The following is a 20,640-nucleotide window of genomic DNA, read 5'->3' as shown; positions in this document are numbered from 1 at the left end:
TATACTGGTAGTGGAATTGCTGGGTTGTATGGTAACTATATTTAACACTTTAGGGAACTGCCAAACTGTTTTCCAAAGCGGATACATCATTTTACATTCCCACCACCAATGAATGAGATTTCCAGTTCCTTGCCAAAAAATAAAATAAAGTGTCAAATAAAATTCCTCACCAACCTTTGTTTTACTCCATCTGTCTTTCTGATTATAGCCATCCTAGTGGCTATGAAGTGTTTCATGGCTTCTTAACCTGGAACTTTAGGAATTCCCCCCAGGCTTTGTCAATTTCTTAGGGGCTCTTGGATGAGCTTCAAGAGGTCTGTAAATTAGGTGAAATTGTATGCAAAATTGTGAGTGTTTGCAAATGTTTTTTTTTTAAAGGACACTTACCTTTCTTTTACTTCTCAAAGGGATTATTAACAGAAAGGGCTAGCAAACATGGAAATTTTCAAAATGTGCTCTACAATTTGTCATTCTTAATTCTGCTTCTGTCTAATCTAGTTTTATCAAAAGTGCTTCTGGGGACTTCCCTGGTGGTCCTCTGCACTCCCAATGCAGGGGGCCTGGGTTTGATCCCTGGTCAGGGAACTAGATCCCACATGCATGCTGCAGTGAAGATCTTGTGTGCTGCAACTAACACCTGGCACAGCCAAATAAATTTTCTTTCTTTCTTTCTTTCTTTTTTAAGTGCTTCTGTATCACCTGTGTCAGTCATCTGGTGGCATGGTAAAAATGTAGATTGCTGGGCACTGTCCTGTACCTACTGAATTAAGAATACTTTGAGGGTGGGATCTAAGAAATTTGCATTTTGAACAAATGCTCCAGTAATAATGATAATAGTAAGAGTTATCAAGTGCTTACTGTGAGCCAGGTACTCTTTTAAGCTCTTTTTTTTTTTTAATTTATTTATTTTTGGCTGCGTTGGGTCTTCGTTGCTGCATGCGGGCTTTCTCTAGTTGCGACGAGCAGGGGCTACTCTTCATTGCCGTGCGCAGGCTTCTCATTGCGATGGCTTGTTGCGGAGCACGGGCTCTGGGCACATGGGCTTCAGTAGTTGTGGTGCTCGGGCTCAGTAATTGTGGCCCACGGGTTCTAGAGCGCAGGCTCAGTAGTTGTGGTGCGCGGTCTTAGTTGCTCCATGGCATGTGGGATCTTCCCGGACCAGGGCTCAAACCCATGTCGCCTGCATTGGCAGGTGGAGTCTTAACCACTGTGCCGCCAGGGAAGTCTTAAGCTGTTTTTTTAAATTAACTTATTTATTCCTTATAGTAACCACCACCCTACCTGCCCCCTTCCCCCAAAAGTACTGTTTTTCTCTGTTTACTGCTGATGAAAATAAGGATAAAAGTCATTACTTACCAAAATTGAGCTCTTTATATTGGGAAGTCAGGCCCCACAGTTCAGGCCCTTAATTAACCATTCTGCTCAGCTGCCTTTCAAGAGATCATTCTTAAGTGTACAGGTGCTTCAGAACCACTGGCGCAGTCTGTTAAGTCTGAATTAAATACTCTTCCTCAATCTTTCTTTCTTACTCCAAAACTTCATTTAGTAACTCACCTTCAGAAAGCCTTCCATGACTTGGACATGACTCTGTTCCTTTTCCTACTGGGCATATATATCTAGCTTGTATAGTATTTGCTTATTGATATGGTCTGTTAAATTATTTATTTCAATATAATTCTTTTTTCCACGACTGGATAGCAAACTTCTCAGTGGCAGGGGCCTTACCCTCTTTTCTGTCTCCTTACTCTGCTTAGTCTTTATACAGTACCTATTCAATATAGTAAATGTTAACTAAGTAGAGGAAGGAATAGTAGCAGACTAACCATTTTAGTACCCTAAAGGATGTTAGGGTGATAAATTTTGCCATGGCATTTCACTGGAATGGTTGGATAAGATAATGCTGCAGTATGAGGGAGTTGTCCAATATCAAGGAAAGGACCTCAAATACTAGGAGGGAACTACATTTCTAATTGGGAATTGAATTTGCTGGTAAAGGTAGTAAAATGGAGGAGATTGAAGATAAGAGTAGCATGATCATATGAAAATAAATGTAGAAATCTATATTGATAATTATGTCTTGAAAACTTTTAGGAAAGAATCTGAAAGGAGTTCTTTTTATTATTGCTACTAAATCTGTTATCAATCATTATTAATTTATACTTTGTCAAGAAAAACAGATTTTTGTAAGTGAGCAACACTGACAAGAGTATAACATATTATAGTGCAAACATGGGGAATTTAGACTCTACATTTGCTATATAAATAAAGTACCACACTTTGAAGGACATTTCTTTCTAAATAATATTTTTCTCTTTCAGGGTGATCTTGGAAAAAGAAGGGCCTCGTTCCCTGTTTAGAGGATTAGGCCCCAATTTAGTGGGGGTGGCCCCTTCCAGGTAAAAAAAATACATTTAAGTTAATCAAATTGTGGTAGTCTTTCTTGTTTCAAGCTTCATGAGGGGGGATCCTGAAAAGAAATCAAGATAAAGCACTGTGGTATAACAAATGGGTATCAGTAGCCATCTAAAAGGATAGGCAGATTGTACCGTGTGCAGGTGCAGAGGACCTCTTAGTGAGATCACTGTGAAGCAGTTTTTGCACCAAGTTCAAAAAACCAAGAAGGCCTTAATATGATGAAAGGCCAAAAGGCCTTTCTCTATGATTTCTTTTTATCTTAGATTGACTTCTTCCATGATAGAACACTGCAGAGTTCACATGATAGAACACTGCAGAGTTCACATTCAGAGTGAAAATGTGTACCCAGCTCTCTGTATTCAAACAGTGTAGTAGATCCATATCTTATTTATTGGGTTTCAACTTTTTATGGGCTCTTTCTTTTTTAAAAATGATCCAAAATTTCATTCTTACTGTAAAGACTAAAAAAAGTGTAGTGTAAAGCTTGACATATTACCTTAAACCCACCACCTCTCACCGTGTGCACCTTTCCACAGTTACTCCTCTTCCCTCCCCATACATAACCACCATTGATAAGCAGTTGGTTATAGTCTTCCATTAATTTTTCTGGCTTATGCACATAAAATGCATAATATGTAGACTTATTATTATTTACGTAAATTGAATCATGTTTCACCAAATTTGTTTTGAAGCTTTCTCCATGAAAATAAGTGAAGCTTTTAAAAATTGTATAGTATGACTGATCCCTTATTGATAACCCTTTAGATTTATTTCCAGATTTTTGCTGTTAAAAACAATGGTTTTGTGAACATAGCTGTACCTTTATCCTTGAGTATTTAAGCAAGTATTTTTCTTTAGGATAGTTACCGAAAAGTAGAATTTCTGGATAAAAGGGCGTATGAACATTTAAACTTAGTGAACATTGCTCAATTGCCTTCTGAAAAGGCATGCCATCTTTTTATTCTCAGATAGGGAATTAGTTGCTCTTTATCCACATTTTACCAGGGTTGGCTACTATCCGTGTCTTTTAATACTTGTCAAATAGACTAAACATGATTTTTCACTGTTTTTTTAAAAATATACATTTGTTTTATTTTGTTGCTTTCATGTCCTCCTTCTTGTAATTATTTGTCATTTGTATCTCCTGTGAATTACCTATGTATATTCCTTGCCCATTTTCTCATTAGGATGCTTTCTTTTCTTATTCATTTCTAGTAATGCATTATTTATTCCCCTTGCTAATTTGGTATCATTCAATGTATCCTTTTTTTTTTTTCTTTTTCGTGAAGTAGAATGTTTCATTTTCAGTCATATTAACTTCCTTTTTTTCTTAAGCACATTAAAAAAGCACAGCAGTGATACTCTCCCCATTTTTACTTGTTTGTTTACTCTTCCCCTTATTGGACAGATAATCAGGATTGTTGGGCAATAGCAGGATATTTGATACAGCAAGCAACTCATGCCTGGAAAGCTCAACAGTGAGGAGGTAGTTGGGATGCATGAAGTCACAGTCAATGAGTTAACAGGGAAAATATTTACAAATTTAATGGGATGTTTACAAATGTTAGGAAACAAGATCTGACCTGATGGGACTGATTTCTTTTGCAATTGTTCTTTTAAAGGGTGCTGTGAACTACTCTTTGTGTAGTATAGATTGGTATATAGCACAGTATCTCAAAATTGTTTAACATATACTTTGATCACTTGAGTCAGTTCTACCTTCCTCTCTTCAAAAAAACATAAAGTACTCATATCACGTTTACTTAACTCAGTGTATTTAACTTAGCCTTATTAACATTACACAGGCCTGCCAAAGTCTTATACTTTTTCAGTTAGTTGCTGTCGGATTATTGGGGTAGGACTATCTGAGGATGCTTTATCTTTAATGAGTTGATACAAAAAGTACTTCATGGTCTTCATGAAGAAATATGTATGTGATGTTACATGAGAATGTAAATAAAAACTAAGGCATTATGTTTTTAGATTTCTGGAATAATAAAGATCAATTTATATGTCTTTTAAATCTTAAATCAACATGCTTATTGACAAAATTTAAATCTTTATTTTAGAGCAATATACTTTGCTGCTTATTCAAACTGCAAGGAAAAGTTGAATGGTTTATTTGATCCTGATTCTACCCAGGTACACATGATTTCAGCTGCAATGGCAGGTATGAATATATGATATTAAAGGACAAAAAATTTTCTGACACCTAGAGACTTAATATTGAATTTTAATGAATTTAACCTTGTAAAGTTAAGGCAGTTAATGTGCTTTTCATTGATTAGCATCTGTAAACATGATTTTTACATTTATTAGTATACAATAAATTTGATTAGGTGGTATATGTAAAATCTTGTCAGTTGGCATTTTGGTATTTAGGAGTTTGTGATAGCATGCAGGTAATATAATATTTACATTGTTTTGTGTAGTACACTGAATATTTAGTGATCACTTTTAACAGTTTTAAGAATCCAACCATAATTACACTTACAAGTTACAGAGCTGTAATTTACTCTTTTCTCCTCAATTTCTGTTAGTGCCTTTTCCCTTTTTGCTGCATGTTTTGGCTTCTGTCTGAAATGTGCCGGCAGTTCTTGGTAAAGTATTCATTTTGTCCTGTGCTCAAATGCTGAAATTTTTGTGAGTGATATATTATTGATAATTCAGAGTTATTGCAACGTATGTATTGAAAAATATGTTTATCATTCCACATAAATCGCACTAAGATAACACTCAAAATGTAGGTACCAGATATGTGTACATGCTTGCTCTAGAAATGTTTCCAGGAACTCTTCTGTCATCATCGATGAGACTATATGATTCTGAATTAAAACAACTAGTCGTGGGCCTCTGCACTGCCTTAAAGATAAACTGGAAGATTGGTTTGACTAGTGTGGTTCTGGAATCATTTGCTGCCCTGCATGTTAGACAAAGCCATGACCTTTGGTTCTCATTAGAAAAATTCTGTATAGTTTTCTGAGATTTGTTCTATATTTAACCATGTCTCATATTTCCAAAATATGTTGTGACTTTATAAAGCAAATTATAACTACTTTTGTCAACTGTTGATCAGTATATTGAGTTTCAATTAGATGCTTAATAATGAGTGCCTTAAACTGTTAACGATTTTCTGTTTAGAAATAAATTGGATCAATTTCAACCACATACTTAATGAACTAAGAGTAAGTTTGAAATACTAATTTCTGAAAGGTCAATAGCCATATAATAAATAGCATGTACCTTAAAAATTATTTTCATGGCTTTTTATATTTAGTAATTGTTGACTGACTCATTGAAGTTTTAAAGCTGGAAGGTAAAGCTTTAAAGATCAAGGTGGTGAAATACTCTTTACCAATGAAGAGAGATCTTGGGCAAGTTAGATAATTTATGTGAATCTCCATTACCTTATTCTTGTAATGAGTGGGTTGCTCTACATAGGTTTATGTTCTGAGAATAGTTCTTTAATACCACAGAGATCATCTAGTTACAACTAGAATTTTTTTTAATGTACTTTTACAGATGTTGAATACAACTAGATATGATTTTTCCCTCTATAAATTTGAGTGTAAAGTTAGTGGCTAATTTCAAACTACATAACCACTGTATTAGGGTCTTTAAGAATATATTTCTGGATTACCAGTGTTCATGTTTTTGTTTCTTAACCCCAGAAAATTGTAAAGAAATGTTAATCTTTCTTTTTTGAAAGAATTGATGCCAAGAAAGTAGGTAAGCAATTATTTTAAGTTGAGGATAGTTATATATTCAGTATTACAAATTTAGAGTTTCAGAATATCTTAATTCCCACTGGAAAATCTTTTTTCATTGGCATATCTAATCAGAATTTATTACTATATTTGTATCACATTGCAGAGAATTTCAGTGGAATTGCCATTTTCTACTTTTTTTCTCAAATGTGTACAAATGTTAACTCATAGTTTTCAGTTTTTATTTATACATTGATACTATTTCCCAACTTGAATTTCTTGAATTTTGGTAAATTGATAGTCTTATACTTGTTCAGAGAGTCTTGCGCTATTCATTTATTGTGTAATTTGAAAATACTTCTTCCATTTGTTTGCAGTTAGATTTTTCTGGGAACTATGCCTTCAGAGCTTCCTTGCACTATTCATGAGCAATAACATTTAGCTTTGCAGTTTTTATACATAGCTACATGGTTGGTGAAACTGAATGGTCCCATGCAGACTTAAGGTAGCCTTTTGCTCCTTTCATTCTTGTAAGAGTCTAGACCAGACTGCATTGGTTTTTCTTCAGGATAATTTTTAGAGATCTTCAAAATGTGAATTGGGGATGCAAAGTGCTTAGAGGCAGTCATGTGAAAACTTGTTTTTTAACTGGCTGTTCAAAAAAAAATGCTAACCTTGTCACTTCATCGTCAAAAATGCACTAAAATACACCATTATTGATAGTGTCTGCAAGATTTTGCCACATCAAGTAGCACATGCATTAAGCTTTAGTAACATACCTTGTACGTAGTTTTTATTCCAAGTAACCTGAATTCAGTTGCATTTTGTATTTTATTAATATGAACTTGAGTGTTTTAGATACTAAACCTTTTTAATTAAAAGGACAGTTTGTTTAAAGGCCATCTTGTTTTCTTTTGTTTTAGTATTTCAAGGGAATAGTATAAGAATTTGTAAACCTCTCAATTTGAGCTATGAATTTTCATACATTGAAAAATTTTTTTCCAGTTGTGAGGCTATTTAATCAAATCAAGTAATGGTGACTCTGTTTTACCTGCCTTCCCCCCACCCCCTCCCCGTATGACATTTGCCAGACTAAGTGTGTCTTAGCTATTGAGGGTATTTATTTTCTTGAGAGTTTCTGTGTGTATTTGTTAAAATGAATTTGCGTATCCCTCTGTATACACCTGGACACAGGCGTGTATACAAAAAAATATAGTATTACATTTCTTCTTTATAGTAACTCCCAATTTTCAAAAGTTTTTATCTGGGTTGTATATACTTTTCTGTACAACGGTACAGATTTAAAAGAATTCTGATTTTTATTGGATTATATATTCACACAGTGATTGCTTAACTTTTTCAATACCAACAATGTAATTGTTTAACATTTACTACATACCTAGTGGGTTTTATTTGCTTATAGCATTCACTATTATTTTTCAGGATACATTTTCTATTTGACTTATTATTAAAGGTTAAATTTTTACTCATTAAGTAGAAATTTTGTCTTGCATTATAAAATATTCTTTTAAATAATTTGTCCATGGCAGTTTATTTAGCCAAATGGATGGCTAGACGTTTTGTGTGTTTGTATGTAAACATTCTTCCTGTTTTTTTATTTTGTAGAGCACAAGAAACTGAATACAAAATAATCCAAAATATTTCATAAAAATGGATGTGCAATATTACTGATCATAGTGCAAAAGGTGAAAGGTACTATTGTAGCCACCTATACTTTATTTTTTTAAAAAAATTACAGTTACAAAATGAAGTTACTTGAATTTTCTATTTTTGTTTTATTTATTGATTTATTGATTTTAATTTTAATTCTTTTGGCCATGCTGCGCAGCTTGCAGGATCTTAGTTCCCCCACCAAGGATTTAACCTGGGCCCACAGCAGTGAATATGTCGAGTCCTAACCATTGGGCCACCAGGGAACTCCCCTGTTTTTGTTTTTTTTTTACTAAGTAGGCTGATTGTTAAGGAATAGAAAATTGTGATTTCAGCTCTGAGCATGGTAGAATGGTAGGAAAATGGGATATGATAATCCCCTCTAAATATTTTCTTAGATTCCCCTTTGACAAGGTTAGCATTTTTTCTTTAAGGCAAAATTGGTCTTATTTTAGGTAAGTATTTGGACTCTGAAACTGCTACAGATGGCAGAATTTTCAGTACTCGGTACTTTTTTAAAAAAATTATGGCCCATTCTTATATTCCTTTCTTTTTCTTTTTTAACTTAAAATTTTCAAAAAGTTAGATCTCACAGTAAATATTTCTCAAATCCTTCCAATGGGATTCATTTTGTACACATGTTTCTGATGAGGTCACTGCTTGTTGTTATGATACAGAAAAGCCTGTGTCTATTTTAGGCATTTACTGTACATTTCTCCCGAGAAAAGAGTGAGATCGTGTCATCTCATGCTCCCCATCCGCAGGTCACTTCCTGTAGAAATATGGACTAACTTAAACCTCGTGAGTACTGATCTGAGCATCTCTTGCAGCCTCTAGTTATAAGAAACACACCCTGGGAATTTATAATAGCTGTGGAATTAATAGAAGGCGGGAAATGAATTTTTATTTCCTGAATTTGTGTGTGCATTATCTATTTTATAAAACTTTAATTCTGATTCCTTTATAATATTCCTTCTAGAAGGAAGAATTGGGTAACTTTTCAGTCATCGTGTACTAAAAGCTTGGGGTCGTTAGCTTGGCCATAGTAGCCTTGACCTCCAAAGAATTCCTTAGCAGTATTTAAGATTTACATGGCTATTAATGGTATCATGCCGTTCGACAGCTTTTAGAAAAAACAGTAGTTCTCTTCGCTTAGCATAACGTTTTAAAAGTCTAATACAGTGCTTTCTATTCTCTTGTCTGTTGATACTTGGCTTTCTACTTTCTTACAAAAACATTGATCTTAATACCTACCGTTACTTTCCAAATATGGGACAAGAATATATGGGATCTTGTTTGTTTTAATCAGGTTTTTTGGGGGTTTTTTTTAGTAGTTTTAGTATATTTTTCTTAGAAGGTTAGGTGGGCTTTGTTCTTACAGAAGTTAATTGAAATAAAAAGTACTGAAAATGCAATACTACAGGTATCACTCACTTAATGAAATAGACATTTTCAGCAAGTTTACTATAACCAGGATTTCTGTTAATCTGGTTTTTAATTGGTTTACATTATCAGATGGAATATTAGATGAAACAGAACTTTAAAAATTGCATTTTAAAAGTTTTTTTTAAACTTTCTAATAAACTATTAACTATACTACTAATAGTATGGCCAGTATACTGCCATTTTGCTTTAACTGACTGTGGAGCAGCAACATTAATTCTTCTTAACCTACAGGTAGATTCTTCATATACTTCTAAATCAGTTTTAATGTTTAATGGGGTGCTCAGAATATTAATATGAAATAGCATATTATCAAAATGTCACAAAATTTAAATGTCAAAATAAAAAGTAATAGGAAGTTTCTAAATTTCAGGGGCACCATCCCCAGCATCTTTGTTTGTCTTAAAAGGAGTAGGAAGATATGTTTAACTTTGACTGTTTGTCAACTTCAGACTGCCTTACCATATATAATTCTAAGCTAGTAATAAATTTTTATTTCTTCTTGCTTGTTTCATGTTTTGAATTAATAGATTATATTTTTCTAGATTTAATTAGCCTAATACTGTCTCCATAAGTTTATACTTAGAGTGTCTTTGGTTAAGAGGATGTAATAGCATAAAATCCAAGGACCAGAACTGGTAAAGGACCAATAGCTAAAAACCTGTGGATTATGCCTTGATTCTTTTGTCTAACTTAATGGTTTGCTAGCAGTTAGGCTAGTGTCTTTATTAAGAACTAGCTTGTTACTGGGAGAGTTGAGCCCCAACTGTAGTAAGCACAAGCTGTATAGATATAAGATGATGACATTCTCTCACTTACCTAAATTTTAATGTGTCATGTTCCATAGGTCAATCTGTGTCTGGAAATGAATTTTAGTTAAGTGAGAAATACCTGTTGTTTGCTTCCTGTTTAGTTTATTAACATGTACACAGCATTATGGGTATTTAAAATTTTATTCCTAGTAATATTTATAAATATGTGTTGTAATATTTTAAAGTTTACACATATGGGGGTTTTTTCAGCTTCTAATTGAGGAATTTGAGACTTAGAAGAGTGTTAATAAGCTTGGGTCCTGAGCTTATATTTTTAGACATAGAACTTTTACTTTTTTTAAAAAAAAAAGCTTTGATGCTCATCTTCTTTTCAAGTAAAGTATAATAAATTGAATGAGATTTTTACCTAGACAGACTGCTTTTTTAAAAGTTGGATATAAGCATTCCCAGTTTTAGGCTTTCAAAATTTAATAAAAAGCAAATGGTTTTTTCCTAAAATTTCCACATAATAATTAATAAAAACCATTGTGAGTAACGCAGAGTGTTTTGTTGGTTTGTGCTGCTGAGCAGCTTTTTACTAATAAACTCCTGATATTACTGTGTAAACATTTAGCTAATGCACATATTTAAGTTTAAAATAAAGAATCATTAAATTAGGCTTATGACCAGAATTCTGATGTCAGGTGCACATTTGCTTTAGAATATAATTTGAATATCTTTAGTTTAACATTTTCACTGAGAAGAATGGGGTTCAAGAGAAAAAAAAATTGAACTCCATAACTTTATTCTCAGTTAAGCCAACATGCAAGAAAAATCTTTTCCAAACAAAATATTTAAACTGATCTGGTTTCATATTTTTCTTCTCTTTCCTTTTATCAAGAATATATGCATGAAAAGAACTTTTTATTTGAAACATCTTCCTGACACCCTGTCCAACACATTAAATTTTTATTATTTTAGTACTGGCTGATGCTTACAAAATTGTTGGTCCCTTCCTAGTTTTATATTATGTATGTATGTAGTATTAAAAGCACTTGAGAAATGGAGACTATATAATCATTACAAAATTATTGAAGGAGTTATTAAACCAAACTTATTTCAGTTATTTTGCTTCATAATAGAGTCAGTCTGAGCATCTGTTTGTGAAACATCTGGCTGTTTCCACAGTATTAATATAGTGGATTAAGGGAGTAAAATTTGAGTTGGCTAAATTATCTGACATTATAGAAGGGAAAAGAACCTGTGAGACTAAATTCTACTTTGTAAACAATTCAGTAAAATTATTTTGCCTTTGTAGATACACCCATACTAACTTTGAAAGCGAAAAAAGGTTTATGATTAGTTCTCCACTATATGTTAACTAAAAAAACAAATTACTCCTAAGTGTACCACAGCATTTTTGTTCCTGAAAGTACTTTACTAATATTAAGTGTGCTGGTTATATTTCAAAACCTTTCTAAAAATAATGTGCTTGACCCACTAGTATTTGATAGCAAGTATTTAAAATTAAGATCCTTAGACATTTCTGCATGTAAGTTTTCACTGAATTTAAAGGCCAAATGAATAAATGTAGGTTGATGTAAGTTATATCAAGTTTGTGTAGTGATCTTAAGTGTTCACAAGTATTATATGAAAATCCTGTTTTGTATAGATGAAGCAATCTTCATAAATTTCCATCATCAAGATTGCATTTCATGTGCTGCTATTTTCCCACAGCACTAGGAAGATAGCAAGTAAAAGATATGCACTAGCCTAGAAACATACTGTTCCAGAGATCTTACTTTACTACCTGGAATGAGCCATCTTAGGGGACCACGCTTCTTGATAGTTAATACATAGTACTTTAGTTTTAAAGTAAGATAGAACTACCTTCTACTTTAAGTTTCTCTCTTCAGTGTCTATAAAAGTAAGAGGGAAGTTCTGATTTGTAACTTTTTGAACTTTTAAGTTTTTGTATGTTTTTAAGTGGATGAAAAATAGATCTGTCCTATTAACCCTAACAGAACCCTTTTCTCTGTGATACCATTATTTTAAGAGTATTAGTAATTGTGTGCTTATATAAAGTATTCACAAGGCCAAACAACAATTCTTTCTGTTGTACAATCAACTTAAGATCAGATATTGGTAAATGCTGACGTTTATGTAGACTCCATTTTGAACATAGTGGTTTGTGATTTAGTTGGACCCCAAGTAGCTATTGTAGAGTTTGCATGCAAAAAAGCCCTAGAATACACAAGATTTCTATGTTTCTTTGTAGAAATGGGTTTCTGAATTTAGCTTAGAGAGTAGAGTGCCACCCATAGGATATTCTGAATATGTTGGAAGAGGAGTTTATATATAATCATATTTTGCTCTTAAAAGAATCTTTTAGTTATGGTCAGAATTTGAGACTGATTTGGAAATAAAAAGTACAAATGTTCATGGTTGAATGGATTTGTAAAATAAAAGTGTAAAGCATACATCATTTGATAGTTTAAATATTTATTTTCTTTAATATAGATTTATATAGTTTTTAAAATCTTGAAGTTAATAGTGTGTTCTTAATTTTTACCAGAGTTCATTTTAAACATGTTTGTTTAGGTTTTACCGCAATCACAGCGACCAACCCCATTTGGCTTATAAAGACTCGGTTACAGCTTGATGCAAGGTATGTTAATTCATTAAAACAAAATTTGTTAAAGTTGGCTTCAACTAAATTTCTTCTATAAATTTGTATCAATGAGATCTCAGTGCCAGGTATCTAAACATTTTTTCCCCTCATTTGCTGCTGATTTTTTTTGTTTTGTTCTTTGGTTTGGTTTTTTTGTTTGGTTTTAAAACTTGGCTGCACCATCAGAGGCAAAAGTGACATTAATAGTAGGCAGTATGACAGTTTCTAGGAAGGAAAGTATATTGTACACTGTGTTTTTCAGTAAAGGAAGAAGAAAGAAAAATGACTTATTAATCTAGCCCGAGCTGTGATACTTTCATTCACTCCATGTGTGATTATAATCGGCCTCCTGACACCTAAATAAACAACATGATCAATGAGTCTAGACTGAGTCTTTAAGGATCATTGCTCAAACTCATGAACCTTGTACCCAGAGCGTTCTGGCGTGGAATTTAGCTCTTGTGTATTCATGGACTTCATCTGTTACCGCCAGCCACTTTATAGCAGCAGGATCATTCATTCAATATATCTGTAATGAGCAGGTACTGGTAGGTTCTAGAGATATCCCAGGAAACAGTTGGGACCAACTTTAAATGGAATAGTCAAGGGATGGTTTTTTGAGCCCATTTTTAACCAGAGGCAATAGTGCAAATCTCACATATCCTAAGTTTAGGGCCTTTGATGTGTTCTGGCAGCTGAGACAAAGCTAGAAGCAGTGTGGCTTAGAGTCCTGCCATCTCAACTCCTGTTGGCCTTCAGAATGGAGGACAGGGAAAAAGTAACACTTCTAAGTAGAGCAATGACCTTATCTGATGTATTATAATAATAATAATCACGTTGATAGTTTTGAAACTGTTTAGCCTTTCAGTCTGGAGTAGACTGTGTATAACAATTTTCACTGTTTTTTATATTTTAGGGTTTGGGAAGTCTAGTGTAGATATCATAGATTATAAATAAAACTGATCTAAGAAATCATTAACAATTATGCCTGCTTAAAGCTCTGTTTTCCACATCCTGTCATGTGGAATTGTATGCTATTTGGAGACTTGAAAAGCAGTGTCTAATTCTTGTTTCATCTAGAATAATTTTTAATGAAATGTTAAGTGTTGCAGCAGGACTCAGAGTTTATCTCCTAAAGCCAGAGATCTGAAAGGTAATGGTAGGTAAGCCAACCCAGAGGTTAAAAAGTGTGAGATGCCAGTCCGTACTGTACTGTGATAAACTACCAGGGGCATGCTTCAGTATGCTATAGGGTGGATTGTAGGTGATCCCAGAAAAGCATGGATTAAAACTCTTTAATGTTGTAAGTGAAAAAAATAATAATCAAGCCAGCACAATTTCCTAGGCTTAGGGGTGGGGAAATGGGATGGGGCTGGGGTAGTAGTGAAAGGTTGATTTGAGGACGCTCCCTTACAGCACAGATCAAGAACAGGGCTGATGTGTTTGCATATTGACCTTGAGGACTCACAGCCCTTGACTTCCTTGTAAGAAAGGATATGACAGCAGAAACTAATTACAGTTGGTTGCATGGATCATTCAACTGAGAAGCTATTTATTCAGTACCATTAGTTGAGGATAGTCATTGATTCAAGACAATTATTAGTTTATAAAATTGGAGGAATCTGTAGGTTATCAGGTAGGTGTCTTAGTTGTGATTTTATTTTGTTATGTTATCCAGTTGTATATAATTTATAAATAGTTAAGTTTTCTATTTCTTTTCCGGTGGGTGGCATTTAAACCCATTTCTTACAGATAAAGTTGTATTGGGGGAATCATGATGAAGGTAGTAAATATTTTTACAAACTCAAAATTATATACTTGTAAAAGAGTAGATGCTGCACCCTTAAGTAGCACTAAGAAAGTTTTCTTGGGCACAATGCTTCATAAATACTTGATAACTGTAGAAGTCCTCATTCAGTATTTACTGAGGTGAAAGATATGGCCATTACCTTCAAAGGATCATAGGAAATTTGATTTAAAGTCACCCAGTCACTTTTGGGGAAGAACTGGGTGGGCTTGGAAGAATCCCCCAGGTACACAGAAATTAGCCTAATTATACTCCTTGCTTTGTGATATTCTATTATCATTGGTGTCTCAGTCTTTTTTTTTTTTTTTTCCCCCTGTATTGGGTCTTTGTTGCAGTGTTCAGGCTTTCCCTCGTTGCAGCGAGCAGGGGCTACTCTTTGTTGCAGTGTGCGGGCTTCTCATTGCGGTGGCTTCTCTTGTTGTGGAGCACGGGCTCTAGGCTCGAGGGCTTCAGTGGTTGCGGCACACGGGCTCAGTAGTTGTGGCTCGCGGGCTTTAGAGTGCAGGCTCAGTAGTTGTGGCGCACGGGCTTAGTTGCTCCGCGGCATGTGGGATCTTCCCCAACCAGGGCTTGAACCCGTGTCCCCTGCATTGGCAGGCAGATTCTTAACTACTGCACCACCAGGGAAGTCCCAGTCATTCTTTTTATATATTATTAAATGCGAAAAGACTCAGCTTACTTAGAACTACATTTAATATAATGTGAGGGATTTTTGTTTATTTTGTTCTGTTTTTATCTTGAGCTGCAGTCACAGTGTGTTTGAACACAGTCACAGTGGATTTTGTTGCTTATTCATACAGTCAGACTTCAATGAAACTGAAGATTCAAAGTAGTTATTTTGCATTCAGTAAAATAAACTATGTTACCTGTCTAGTATGACAAATTTGGGACAGAAGAATAGGAAATCTAAAATGAATGTTTTAAATTCTGATTTTACTTCCTCATGAATTAAAGAGGGTTATTCCTTAGTAGAGTGGCATATTTCTATATATTTCATTTACTTTATTTAAAAACCTATACTACTTTATTTTTGTTAATAAGGTTTTTCCCTTTTGCTTTTCAGGAACCGTGGGGAAAAGCGAATGGGTGCTTTTGAGTGTGTCCGTAAAGTGTATCAGACAGATGGACTTAGAGGATTTTATAGGGGCATGTCTGCTTCATATGCTGGCATATCCGAGACTGTTATCCATTTTGTTATTTATGAAAGTATTAAGCAAAAACTACTGGAATATAAGATTGCTTCTACAATGGAAAATGAAGAAGAGTCTGTAAAAGAAGCATCAGATTTTGTGGGAATGATGCTAGCTGCTGCCACCTCAAAAACGTGTGCCACAACTATAGCATATCCACATGGTAAGAGGACTTGAATGTACATGAGTAATCTTCTGTTAAATCAGAAATATTTTCCCACCCCAGCCAATGGCCAACTTATTAGAGTATTTATAATTTTACTGAATTACAGTATAACTAAATACAGTTAACCGTAATGGGTTAACCGTAATGGGATTAAACCTGTATGAGTCACATAAGGCTGTTTTAATAGGTCAGTGCAGGTATGCTATAGTAGCATGGTGGCAATTAGGCATGGGCTCTGGACAGTCAGATTTCAGCCTAGAGTCAGATTCCAGCCAGGTGACTTGGGCAAGTTTCTGTTTTTTAAAAAAGTATGGATGTAGGTGCCGTACTAGATACTTTATTACTACATACATATATACAGTATACATTATTGCTAATCTGCACAAATATCGTGCAAAGTACTTACAAGTCTAGAGATAATGCCAGAACATAACCAGAATTGTTTTCATTTTCAGATGGGAAACCAGAAATGTTAAGATTAAGTAACTTGCTCAAGGTCACATAGCTTAATTACTCAGTGGTGGAGCTCAAATTTGAATTGAAGTCTGTAATCCCAAAGACCAAGTTATTTTGTATTGTTTCATGTTGGCAAATAAGTATATATTAATGATTTTTAAAACTTCTGTTTTTTAAGTTTTATAATATTAGCCTTTTTCATTAATAACTAAGAAGACCACTTAAGAATTTCTCTGTAACACGCTGAGGGTTTTTTTGTAACATTTTTGTTGTTTTGTTAAAGTGTAAACTTTGATTTTGGTATGTTTGAGGGTTTAGTTTGGTTTGGGTTTTTCATCTAAGTGCTTCGCTTTTGTTATGCTGATTAATGTTTACAGTCACGTTTGTAAAGCTAAGGCTATGTGATTAAAGCTCTGTCAGGAAAAATGAAATAGCTAGAAAATGAGTATTTGCTCTAAAACGTAATTTATGAATAAAAACAACTCTTGAACAAAATGGGACTGTCAGCTTACCTCCAGTTTCCTGAGGGCCATTCCTGACTTCTTTAAGAGAAATCAAAAGAGGACAGTACCAGCAGCATTGGGTAGGTTCTGGCCTCCTATGGGACGGTGACTTGCTCAGGTGAGAGAGAGAGAGGGTTTTGGAGTTGCAAGCACCCTGTCTCTTCAAGTGAGATGATATCATTATAAGAAGAGGTACAGTTTATAAACAGTATTTTGGAGTGAAATATATAAATGACATGAATATTTAAGACAGGACGTAGGAGATTTCAAATGTTAACATTTGCAGTGAAAGTTACTTTCAGCCATTTCCCTCAGGCCCATCAGGAGCATTGTGTTGAAAAAGTTTGAAAAATAATGGGCGTGGAAAGAACAGATTCTTCGGTTGAAACTCTTAATTCTTGTCCCAGCCTCTGCCTTCAGCTGACTAAAACTTCTTAGTAGCCCCCATTTCTTTCTTTACCTTTTAAAATGAAAAATTAGACTAACCTTTAAGATCCTTTACAGCTCTAAAGGTTTATGATTTTTGCCTGGTTGCTTCCCAGATGTGGCCTTTTAGCTGACACTAACTAGTATTTTAAGCATTTTCAGACTCGTCCACATGAAATTTCATGTTGGTATATGTGGACCATTGTGAATAAATTAATAATTCTACTTTTTCATTGTAATGTCCACTTCTTAAAAATCTTTCCTGCTTGTTTCTCACTGTATCTTTTTGTATTCATCTTTGATACCACCTCTATTCTCTTTCCAACTTTACCTTTATTTATCACATCTATTCTCCCTTTTATCTATATCCAGTATACAGCTGATATTTTTGTTTATTCTGTCTTTTACCATTCAGGAACCTATGAAATTTTATAATTAGTATATGTGATTTTAGCCAGCTAGCTTAGGAGTTTGGTGAAAGACATGGCTATGGTAACTAGTTTCAATAAGTTGCACATTAAAAATTACTCCTCATTTATCCTGAGCTTACACTTACAGTCTGATAAATGGGATTTGTCCAATATTAGGAGGGGTATAAAGATATCACACTGGTGTTTAAATAAAATGACTTTATTTTTTTCCCATACAGAAGTTGTAAGAACAAGACTGCGTGAGGAGGGAACAAAATATAGATCCTTTTTTCAGACACTGTCTTTGCTTGTTCAAGAAGAAGGCTATGGGTCTCTTTACCGTGGTCTGACAACTCATCTGGTGAGACAGATTCCAAACACAGCCATTATGATGGCCACCTATGAATTAGTGGTCTACCTGCTCAACGGATAGCACCACCAGGCTGCTGTACTATAAAGAGGGAAGACCAAAAGATACAGTGGACCATGGAGTACCGAAGCCAGCTTGGTGGACAGAAGGAAAATAGTGTGGGAACATGGAACTATACCTAAGTGGAAGTTTGGTTGTAGGAATTAAAGTAATCATAACCACATTACTTAGTCTTTTTAGTAATGTGAAAAAAAACCTTGGCTGCCTCCAAGAAAAAGCCTTTAGAAGCGCTCGTTCTTCAAAATTGCCATTTTCTCTACCATGTCCACAGGACACAGTTGGCATTTTGTTGATTTATGGCAATCAGAGTATAGTGTTTATTCCATGAGCACTTTTCCAGTTTTCTAGACAGAGCCATCTGTAACTGTATAACTATCCAAAGATAGTATTGCCAGTCATAAATTTCTAACTTCTGCATAATTCCTATAAAATTGAAAACAGTGATAGTATTTTCGCATTTCCTTGAGAGGATCTGGCACTATATTTTAAAGTTAATCATTTGGGATTAGTAGTCACTGTTTTTGACGACAAATGAAGTAGTGTCTAAACATGTGTTTATTTTTAGCTTTAAAAATGTTTTGGTTTCCACTGCTCACAGGTGCTTTATGTTTAGCATAATGTGAACACTTAAATTGTTTGTTAATGTATCAACTCAAATGGTAATAGTTTGGGACACAACCAGTAAAATGTTGATTCTTGGCCATTTCAGTAACTTGAGCATGTCCTCTTATCTTTTCTAACCTAATGATACATGAATGAATGCAGTGTCTTTTCAGTGACTAATTAATTATGAACTTGAATTATCCCCTGCCATACCTAGGTATCATTTTCTTAAAATGGAAAAAATTTACTGCTTCTGAATGTTTCTCTATTTGGTTTCACATTAAGAATTTGAACCTTTGAATTATTTCCAGAAGCTCTGCATACATTGTATTTATTTAGTAGAGAAAATGGTAATTTTTAGCTTTGTCCTTACAAGGTGTTTTCTTTTTTTAAGATGATGTTATAAATACCTGGGGCAGCATAAACATTATAGACGAAGGGCCCTCTGCAATCTGATTGGGCAGGTAATGATCCTAATTAACTTAGTTTTATAAATGAACAAACTGCTTTGGACAAGGAATTTATTCCATCCGAATTTCTTGAATGGTAAATCATAGAAAGATTCAAGTTAATTCAGATTAAGCGTGTTAACAGGATATAGCTTTTACATTTTGCTGTTGAGTTCAACTGCTTGCTGTTGAGTTCAACTTTTAATACTTTAAATGTATTATATGTATGGCCCTTATGAAGATATTTACTGTAATTCAATTAAAAGACTTTCGCTTATGGATGTTGCTATACTGGTGTATGAAACTTATACAATTAAACTCCAGTGTGGTAGTCATTTCAGTATACATGAACTGTACATTTTGTGCAATGGCTTTATCTTAAGAATGACTTTTTGTGAATGCACTTTGTGGCCTTTTGGGGGGGAGGGTGAGAGTAGGAGAGAATTCCCAAGATTACTTTTTTTAAGTATTGGTTATGTATTAGGCAGAAACAGTGTTCATAACATTTTTCTGGGATTTAGGTATATTTTGGAGATCTTTACTATAAATGTTTTAAGTATTCTTATGTACACTGTAGTGCCCCTAACATATAAAAAAATCATAGCATGTCATTGCAAGCTTTCTCCACTGTCACCAGTGAGACACAGTGCCCTCTTAAATTCCTACACCTTAACTTCCTTGCAATCAACAGTAACTGGATGTTTTTGAGGTGCTTCGATTGGAATTTAAAATATTCCAATCTCTTTGGAGACCAAAGGCAAATTCAGTTTCATTACCTTTGGGATTATTAATACCTTTTATGGTGAATTTCAGCTTTGACATATATTGTGAGGAACATGCCCCCCACCCCCAAAAACAAACAGTAATGGGGTTTGTAACTTAAATCTGTAAAGAAAGTGTCAATATATAGTGTTTTCATTTTCATGTGCCACTTATCCTGCCTAATACAGTGCAATTTGCCTTGTGAAGATCTGTAAACATTAGTTGTATTGAATGTCAGACAGAGACTCTCTAATCTTAGTGATCTGAATACCCCACAAATGATTAAGAATGATATAAAAACCAGCAGCTAAGGAACATCTTATCTAGTTGTAGCAAATTCATAACAAGTGTCCTTCAAGGATGAACTCGTATTCTATTCCTGTTTGTATTTGTATTGACCCTTTTGTGCATTTTTTTCAGCTTTTAAAAGTGAATATATTTACGTGCTGGAAGGAAAAGATCTTAGAGTCTCAGACTTTGTTTCTTTGTGCGACAACTGGAAAGGAGCAATGAAGTTTATTTTGTTTTTTCCCCCCAAAGTACAATCTGCCGTAGTTTATGTATGACAAAGATAATTTAAAAAGAAAACTTTATATAAAAATTGTACATAAAGTTTGTCTTTGAAACATTTCTTTGGAGATTTTTTTTTAATTGATGCAAACGTTTAAAAAGAAAAAAAGAAAAACACTTAAAAAGCATTGGACTTCTTTTTTAAACTGTTTTATTTTCATCTGTTTTCTATCAGATAGCTTTTTATTTCTAGTGTAGAGGTAGTCAGC

At 34.1% G+C, this 20,640-nt stretch overlaps 1 protein-coding gene across 1 annotated transcript in view; it reads left to right on the top strand.

The window, feature by feature from the left end:
* SLC25A36 (solute carrier family 25 member 36) overlaps window positions 1–19,378 on the top strand; it is a 38,593-nt gene extending 19,215 nt beyond the window's left edge. The window contains exons 3-7 of the mRNA XM_030873357.2: window positions 2,319–2,396; window positions 4,485–4,585; window positions 12,590–12,656; window positions 15,530–15,819; window positions 17,857–19,378. Of these exons, the coding sequence (XP_030729217.1) occupies window positions 2,319–2,396; window positions 4,485–4,585; window positions 12,590–12,656; window positions 15,530–15,819; window positions 17,857–18,050 (730 nt within the window). The 3' untranslated portion in view covers window positions 18,051–19,378. The remainder of the gene's footprint in view (window positions 1–2,318; window positions 2,397–4,484; window positions 4,586–12,589; window positions 12,657–15,529; window positions 15,820–17,856) is intronic.
* Window positions 19,379–20,640: the final 1,262 nt, after the last annotated feature.

Source organism: Globicephala melas, chromosome 4, assembly GCF_963455315.2.
Source record: "Globicephala melas chromosome 4, mGloMel1.2, whole genome shotgun sequence".
NCBI classification, from domain to species: Eukaryota; Metazoa; Chordata; class Mammalia; order Artiodactyla; family Delphinidae; genus Globicephala; species Globicephala melas.
This window is presented reverse-complemented; position numbering and strand designations above follow the sequence as displayed.